The 9,095-nt window shown below is 38.3% G+C and overlaps 1 protein-coding gene across 1 annotated transcript; it reads left to right on the top strand.

Moving 5' to 3' along the window:
• Positions 1-6,900: 6,900 nt before the first annotated feature.
• Positions 6,901-7,558, top strand: LOC125868617 (uncharacterized). Its single transcript, XM_049549235.1, has 2 exons — positions 6,901-7,257; positions 7,427-7,558. Exons 1-2 carry the CDS (start codon positions 6,901-6,903, stop codon positions 7,556-7,558), a joined length of 489 nt encoding a protein of 162 aa, XP_049405192.1.
• Positions 7,559-9,095: the final 1,537 nt, after the last annotated feature.

The raw sequence follows: 9,095 nt of genomic DNA on the forward strand, positions 1-9,095 counted from the left end.
AGAAGATGACATTCCAAATATGGCTTTTCAAACCTCGTAAGATTATTATGAGTGTTTGGTAATGTCTTTTTTTTACTAAGGCCCCGAACGCATCTACGGACTTGATGAATACAATGTTTAGACAATATCTAGACATGTTTCTGATTGTATTTATTCATGACAATGTTATTTACTCAATGAGCAAGAATGAGCATGTTGATCATTTGAGGATTGTGTTGCAAGTCTTCATGGAAACACAATCATTTGCAAAGTTTAGTAACTGTGTGTTTTGGTTGAGATCCATGACTTTTCTTTGTCACATCTTTTTTGGTAGGGGTATTGAGGTAGATCCTAAAAAGACAGATGCGGTTAAGAGTTGGCCTAGAGCTCTATCCTATTTGGATATTAGAAGCTTTGTATGTTTGGCTTGTTTTTACAGAAGGTTTGTGGAATGTTTTTCTTTTATTGTCTCTCTATTGATTGTGTTGACCCAAAATAAAGTTAGGTTCTTGTGGTCGGAACTGTGTTAGAAAAGATTCAAAGAGTTAAAAGATAGACTTACATCTGTTTCGGTGTTGACTTTACTAGAATGGTCTGATGGGTTTATTGTTTATTATGATGCTTGAAGGATACAATTAGGGTGTTCTCTACGGCAAAATGGGAAGTTCAATGATTACGCTTCAAGGCAACATAAGATTCATGAAAATAACTATCACACCCATGAGATGGAATTAGCAATGGTTGTTTGTCTTAAAGTTTGGAGGTATTATTTGTATGGTGTCCATGTTGATGTTTTTACCAACCAAAAAAGTTTTCAATACATGTTCAAACAAAAGGATCTATATCTTCACCAAATGATTAGTCTTGAGTTGCTAAAGGATTATGACATGAGTGTCCTCTATAATCTCGATAAGGTAAGTGTGGTGGTGGATGCTCTTAGTCATCTATTGATGGATAGTGTTGCTTATGTTGATGAAGGTAAGAGTTAGTTTGTGAGGTTCATAGATTTTCCTAACTTGATTTTTAGTTTATTGACTCTAATGAAGGTCGTATTATTTTTCATAATGGTTCAAAACTATCTTTTGTGACAGATGTGAAAGCCAAGGAACATCTTTATCTGATTTATTTTTGAGTTGAAGCAAGTCGTGCTTAAAAAGTTTGATGAGGCTTTCTCCCAAAGGGGAGATGGAATGCTTCAATATTAAGGTCATTTTGTGTTCTTGATGTTGATGATTTGATAAAACAAATCTTATGAAAATCCCATAATTCTAGATATTCCACTCATGAGGGAGCCACCAATATGTACCGTGAGTTGCGGGATGTCTATTGGTAGAGTTGGATGAAGAAGGATGTTGTGGATTTTGTGGCTGTGTTTCGTGATTTTCAACAAGTTAAAGTTGAGCATTACAAGCCATACCATTTTTTCCAAGATACTAGTATTCCTACTTGAAAGTGGGAAGATTGGAATCTGGACTTTATTGTTGGTTTACCCCGCACCCAGCGACAACATGAATCGATTTAGGTTATGGTAGACTGTATGAAGAAGTCGGCTCACTTCATTGCCATCAAGGTTCTTTACTCAGCAGAAGAATATGCTAAGTTGTATCTAAGAGAGATGGTTAGGTTTGTGGAGTGCCTCTATCCATTATCTCTAATCGTGGTACCCCATTTATTTCTCAATTTTGGAATTATTTCTAAAGTGGCCTTGGTACTCCTGTTAAGATTAGTGTAACCTGTCATCAACAAACCAATCAGAAGTATGAGTGTACTACCAAAAATTTAGAGGACATGTTAAGAGCTTGTTTCATTGACTTAAAGAGTAATTCGGCTAATCATTTTCTTTTTAATTGTCTTTTCTTATAATAATACTTATAATTCAAGAATTCATATGCGCCATTTGAGGATCTTATTGGTAGGAGGTCTAAATATCCTATAGGGTAGTTTGAGGTCATTGAAATTGATTTGATAGGTCCTGAGTTGGTGAATGAAGCTACGAAGAATGTTTGGCTCATTCTAGAAAGATTGAAAATATCTTAAACTCTACAAAAGTCTTATGTCGATGTTAGAAGAAGCGATCTTGACTTTCATGTAGATGATTGATTTTACTTAAAAATTCCTTCATGAAGGATGTATTGAGACACTTCGTCCCCGATATGTATGCCAATATCAGATTTTGAGGCGTATATGTAAAGTTGCCTATGAGCTTGATTTTCCTAATGAGTTAGAATCGGTGCATCCAATTTTTCATGTCTCTTTGTGGAGGAAATGTGTTGGTGATCTGTCATCTATTGTACCATTTGAGAGTCCTGATATAAAGGAGAAGCTTTCTTATGATGAAGATCTGATTGAGATTTTTGAACAAGTTAAAAGAATAAGGAATAAAGAAATTGTGTCCGTAAAAAAGTTTTAATGAAATCAAGGGGTTGAGGTTGCTACACGGAAGGCTGAGGGCAATTTGATATCCCTTTATCTCCTTTTCTTACCCTCTGACCCTACTCTAGCTTGAGGTATTTTGTTCCTTATTTTTCATGACCGAAAGTATACCTAGCGTAACATGGTGTATAGGACACAGAGACCCTCCACAAAAGTCACTCAGCATGCATCAAACAAGTTAATAACAATAAAGACTTTAAAATATAGCATTTTAAAAATCAAAAGACTTGACAAAGCGGAATTCTACATAAGTCTCAAAATCCATGTAATACATCACAAGAAAACTGATTGGGACATAACCCATACATTACATACAAAGTTTAAAACTAAAATACAAGAAAGCAATAAAAGAAACTCGAACCTAAGAACATAAGGAATCACCAATTTTCAAAGGCTATGAAAGATCAACTACCAATGAGTATGGGAGTTAGGAGCGTCGGACCCTACATTTGTGAAATAGTGTAGGCACAAGTATGCATTAATACATGGAATGTACTAAGTTAGAGGTAATATGCATAAACATAGGCATGATAGATTAGATGACTTAAAATGAATGGGCATGATCATATTGAAAACATTTGAAGGTTTTACAGAAGAAATGACATGAAAATAAGGAAAACATTGCCAAGTACATGACTTAAAAGACATTAGAAAACTTTGAAGAGAACATAATTATTTTGTGGGATCTGAGTTGTAAGCGACATAAGACCAGGAGAGGTATATCATAGCATTTGGTATATCCCTTATACAAAAAGAAGGGGAAACTACTTGTAAATATAGAATTTGTACACACCATCATTTTCTAAAGTATATCCACTAGCTAGGTCATTAAATACAATCGTATGGGGAAACATAGTTAGGGACTAGAGGTTGCTACAACAGACTACCCTATTTGAGCCTCCACCTAAAAGCCATCTCGGTTTAAGCCTAATCCCAATGGAATAAATAAAAGTCAATTCAGAGTTGTGTGTATCAAGGGACTTTGTATTGGAAATAATGTTTTATGTATTATGTTTGTAGGAAATATGCTTGTACGCGGTTAAGTGAGATGACAACTGAAAATCTATAGAAGTGGCCACCCACAGAGTGACCTACGGAGTGTAGGTCCTCTGACAATCCGTCGATGGGTAGGCATAGATAGGAGCATCAAGGAAGTCTGACCAAGTGTGGAACTATGAAGCTATCCACAGACCGTAGGTCAACCTAAGGGGCGTCCTGCACATCCATCGAATGTGTTCAGAGAGTTAAAGTTCCAGTACCTGATGAAAATCCTTAGTGTGGAGCCACGGAAGAGGACCCACCTATGGTCCATCCTACACGTCTGTTGATGATGATCAAATAATGATTTTTCCAGGTCTTAATGAAAACCTTTATGTGTCGACCAACGGAGGGACCTACGGAGCGCAGGTCGACCCATGGTCCGTAGGTCGAGTTGTCAATCAAAGCCGCGTTACAGAGGTTTATTTTCTTATTTTATTTCCTTTTTGTTTAGGACATATTTTTCTATAAATAGGGTATGTAAACCTCGTTTTTGGGGTTAGACATTATTGTTTACTTTTAGTTCTTGATATTTTCATTAGGAATTAACTTGCAACTTTGGCAATTTGATTTCCAGATTTCGGTTTATAAGATATTTTCTTTTAAATTCAATTGGATATTTCATGTTTCTTCTACTCTAAACGTAAGCTCATGATTTCTTCTTATCAAAACATGAATTGTCTTCTTTCAAGTATGAGTAGCTGAATCCACAACTAGGGTTTTGGGAACCATGAGCAATTAACAACGTATGAATAATAAATATGTAATTCTTAAATAGTGTTGATGCATATATTGGTAATTCTTTTACTTAGAAGTCTTGTTAATGGGTGTAAGCGTTAGGACTCACCTCGTTCTTACTTGCCGGAACAAGGAGGTAATGAACGAGAAAAGAATTATCAACAGAGATTTAGTGTGATACTATCTAATAGTCTAGTGTCAATTGGTACGAGGGTGAAAACTAAGCCATACATTGATGGGATGTCTAATCTGACGTAAAGGTAAGGGTTAATAAATTACACACACGTAGCCGGACCAAGGTACGGGGTGAAATTCCCTATTTGGAGGACCAATCACTTAGGGACACCTAACTTACAAACTTTGCATGTAAAACACTAGGAAGTGATTACTATTATTAGGATTACAACATTAAGAGCTTATGGGGAACACATACACACTTTTTCTCTCTCTCATGGATAACTCTAAAGTTTGAATCTTGCACATTTGTTACTCAACAACAGTTGGTTATTTGCTTACAACTGCCCCCCCCCCCTTTAATTACTTGTCTCAGAAATAGTTTGACTAAACGAATATAATCGTGAGTTAAGTTTAAGTTTGAACCATATTCCTCGTGGAANCTTACAACTGCCCCCTCCCCCCCATTTAATTACTTGTCTCAGAAATAGTTTGACTAAACGAATATAATCGTGAGTTAAGTTTAAGTTTGAACCATATTCCTCGTGGAATCGATCCCAACCTACAAGTTGGGTTCTTTATTTGACGACGACCACATATTCTTCTTTAGGGAAGTGTAATTTGAGTGTATCAAATTTTGGCGCCACTGTCGGGGAATAAGGCTTTTGGATTAAGTTTAACTACATTATTAAACTTTAGTCAATTATTTCCTAATATTACGTTTTCTTTTGTTTGCATCTTCTACATGTTTCTTCTCTAGTGTATGCCAAGTACACGGAGCCAAGGTGAACCATTCACCCAATACTACCGTGAACTAAGTAAAACTTTGAGAAAAATGGCAATCCAAGCGGTCAATAATAATCCAGTCATATATGAGCATGTGGAACAAGTGAATGATGAGAATGCTTAAGATCGTGGTGGTAATCTACTCGAAGATGCATTAAAGGTGCAGAATCCACCAGAACCAATGTTGTATGATACCTACAGGGCATACATTCATGGTGGCTAGCAGTCTTATACATGTGCTTACAGCAAGGGGGGTTATTTTCTGGTATGGTCTCGGAGGATCCACATGGGCACATGACCAAGTTGAGGAGTGTCTGTAAGAGTTGTGGAGAACGACCAGAGTTCGACATGAACGTCATAAGTTTAAGAGTCTTCCCTCTATCATTGATCGATGATGCTGCGGTGTTGTTTTCTAAAATTCCATATAACTCAATTCATACATGGGACCAATTGCATAAGATGTTCATGGCGAAGTACTTTCCATTGTCTAAGAAGTTGAATCACAAGGACACATTGAACAACTTCGTAGCACTACCTAGAGAATCTGTGAGCAGTTCGTGGGATAGGTTCACTGCATTCTTAAGAAGTGTTCCGAATCACCGCATTGATGCTTAGTCACTAAAGGAGTACTTCTACAGAGGTCAGGATGACAATAGCAAGGTTGTGTTGGATACTATCGTTGGGGATCATATGGTGGGTGTAATTTTTAGGATATCACTGTGAAATTACAGAATATTTCCCGAAATAATAAAGCATGGACCACTAGAAAGTAAGACACTGGAAAAACACATTTGCAGTTAAGGTGCACCTAGTCATTCTCCTGATGATATTCGTGAGGATATGGCTCAGATGAGGACACAACTTGGGTTGGTGTTGAAGCATGTGAGTGGAGGTGTAGAAAAGGTGAATGTAGTAAATTACCTAACTAGAACTCCACCACCACCAGTTGAGGAATGCTACTACGAGGAAGATTCTTATTTGGTAAATGATAAGACGAGGGGTTTCCGAGCGAACGCCTAAGGTTCCAACTCGGATAATTGGCGCCAAGGTCAAGGTAAACCAAGGTTGGAACTATGGTAACTACAATTGGGACGGTAACTATGTCAAGTATGGGAACTAAAATTGCAACAAAAAGTACAACCGGAACAACTATGGAAACGAAAATGAGAGAGTTGAGCCTTATGTTTCACCTATAAATTGTGAATCTAAAAATAGAGAAGCTGGGGGTAGTATGTCACGGATTGAGGATATGATGCAGAATATGATGAAAAGGTTCAATGCGACTGATGATAATGTGAAAGAGATGTGGTATGACTGGTCTGGAATTGGTCGAAAAATTAATTCCCATGCAGTGTCTATAAAGCAACTTGAGCAACAGTTTAATCAGCTGTCTACCACTGTGACCTCACGTCAACCTGGCACACTTCCTACCAACACCATCCAGATTCCAAAAAATGATGGGCATTGTATGGCAGTCACGAATCGAGGAGGTAGACAAACCATTGACCCCCCTATGCCGTCTGAAGTTGAATGGTAGAAAGAGAAGAAGATCAGATTCAGGTTACTAGAGAGTCCAAAAATGCTACTGAGAGAGAAGCAGAGATAACCCAAAAAGTTGTTCCCATGCCTAGACCTCCAACTCCATTCCCACAGAGGTTGGTAAAGAAGACTGAAGAAGGAAAATACCACAAGTTCATTACTATGTTGAAACAACTTTCCATCAATATTCCGTTGATAGAAGCTTTGGAGTAAATGCCTAGGTATGCGAAGTTGATGAATGATTTGGTGACTAAGCAAAGGGCCGTCAGTTTTGAGAATGATGAGAGGTTACAACATTGCAGTGCTACTTCTACGAGGTCACTTGTGAAGAAGAAAAAGGATCTTGGAGCCTTCACTATTCCTTGTACCATCGGTTTGTTGCACTTTGTGAAGGCATTGTGTGATTTGGGTTCTAGCATTAATCTTATGCCATTGTCTATCTATAAGAAGTTGGGTTTAGGGGATCCAAAACCGACTGTGAGGCCACTACTTATGACTGATAGAACTGTGAATAAGCCTATTGGTGTTCTCCATGATGACCTTGTGAAATTGGAGACGTTTATTTTTCTGGTAGATTTTGTAATACTTGATTGTGAGGTTGATTTTTGAGGTTCCCACCATCTTAGGGAGACTATTCCTTTCCATTGGGCGTGCCTTGGTCGATATGGAGAGAGGGCAGATGAACTTCCAATTGAATAATGAAGAGGTGACTTTAAACATTTCAAGGTCCATGAAGCAGGTAAGCGATCTCAAGTCAGTATTAGTGGTGAATCATATTATGGAGCAAGGTTCTGAGGTATCTATTGAAGAGAGGTTGGGTGTTGATCCACTGGCAGCGGTAATGATGAATGTTGATGGTGATGATATTTAAGACTATGATGAACTAGTTTCCGCATTTGATAGGTTTGAATTCCATTCCAAACCAAATAAATTGGAGTTAGATATGAGGGATTGCGACTCTCCACCTGCAAAAACGTCTGTGGAAGAACCTTTGAAATTAGAGCTTAAGGTTCTACCATCGCATTTGCGGTATTATTCTTGGGGAGAAATGGCACTTTACATGTAATTATTGCGGCCGATTTGAGTTAGGTACAAGTGGAGACAGTGGTGTCTATGTTGAAGAGGTTCAAGTAGGCTATTGGATGGACTGTTATAGACATTATTGGGATTCCTCCTGGCATTTGTTCTCGTAAAATCCAACTAATACCGGAAAGCAAGCCTAGTATCGAGCACCAAAGGAGACTAAATCCGCCTCTGTAAGAAGTAGTGAAAAAAGATATCATCAAATGGCTTGATGCGAGAGTCATATACCCCATTACAGATAGTAGTTAGGTGTGTCATGTTCAGTGTGTGTCTAAGAAATGTGGGATTACTGTTGTCCCCAATGCGAAAATGAGTTTGTTCCGATGAGGCTAGTGACCGGATGGAGAGTATGCAGGACGACCGAAAATTGAATGCTTGGAATGAAAAGGATCACTTCTCGATGCCATTTATGGATCAGATGCTGGATCATCTTGCTGGTAAGTGGTTGGTATTGCTTTCTTGATGGGTATTCTTGCTACAAAAAGATCTCCATAGCTCTGGAAGAGCAAGAGAAAACCACATTCACTTGACCTTATGGGACTTTGTCTTCCAAACAGATGCTATTTGGGTTGTGTTATGCTCCAGCGAACTTCTAGCATTGCATGATGTCGATATTTTCTAATAAGGTGGAGGACATTATTAAGGTATTTATGGATGATTTCTATATGGTAGGTTACTTGATTGATGGATGTTTGATCCATTTGGCCGAGGAACTGAAATGGTGTGAAGAGTTCAATCTTGTACTCAATTGGGAAAAGTGTGTCACGACCCAAGCCTAGGGCCTAGACGTGACATGGCAAATGAGGAACACGAAGGTACCCCAAACAAGCCTCTCAAACTTGTCATCACACTTTATTGGTCGCGGAAGTACAAACAACGTTAATTAACAGGAAATAGGGACTAAGGGCAAACCATTTCAAAATGACATCATAGAACAAGAGTCAAGCTCATTTACAAAATACTTGTCCAACGCACACCTCTACATACATAGATAGGACGGGGGCCATGACATACTACCGGCTCCCCTCATAGTCAAAATACAATTGCAAGCTAAAGTCTCAAAACATAGGAGTAGGAAACATAACATAGCCCTCGAATCATTGAGGACTCACCAACAAACTCGGATAAGCACCGTACTAGCCACGTGAATGGAGAGAAGGATCAAGAGTAGCTCCGGTCCCTACATGGTGACATCATGTAGGCAAAATATGCGTTAGTACTTGGAATGTACTAAGTATGCGGGGTGCAACACAACAATAGACAAGGACACAATCGAAATACAAGAAATAGTTTCATAGGCATTATGAATAACAATATGAGGATGC

This window comes from Solanum stenotomum, chromosome 6 (assembly GCF_019186545.1).
Source record: "Solanum stenotomum isolate F172 chromosome 6, ASM1918654v1, whole genome shotgun sequence".
Classification (NCBI taxonomy): domain Eukaryota; kingdom Viridiplantae; phylum Streptophyta; class Magnoliopsida; order Solanales; family Solanaceae; genus Solanum; species Solanum stenotomum.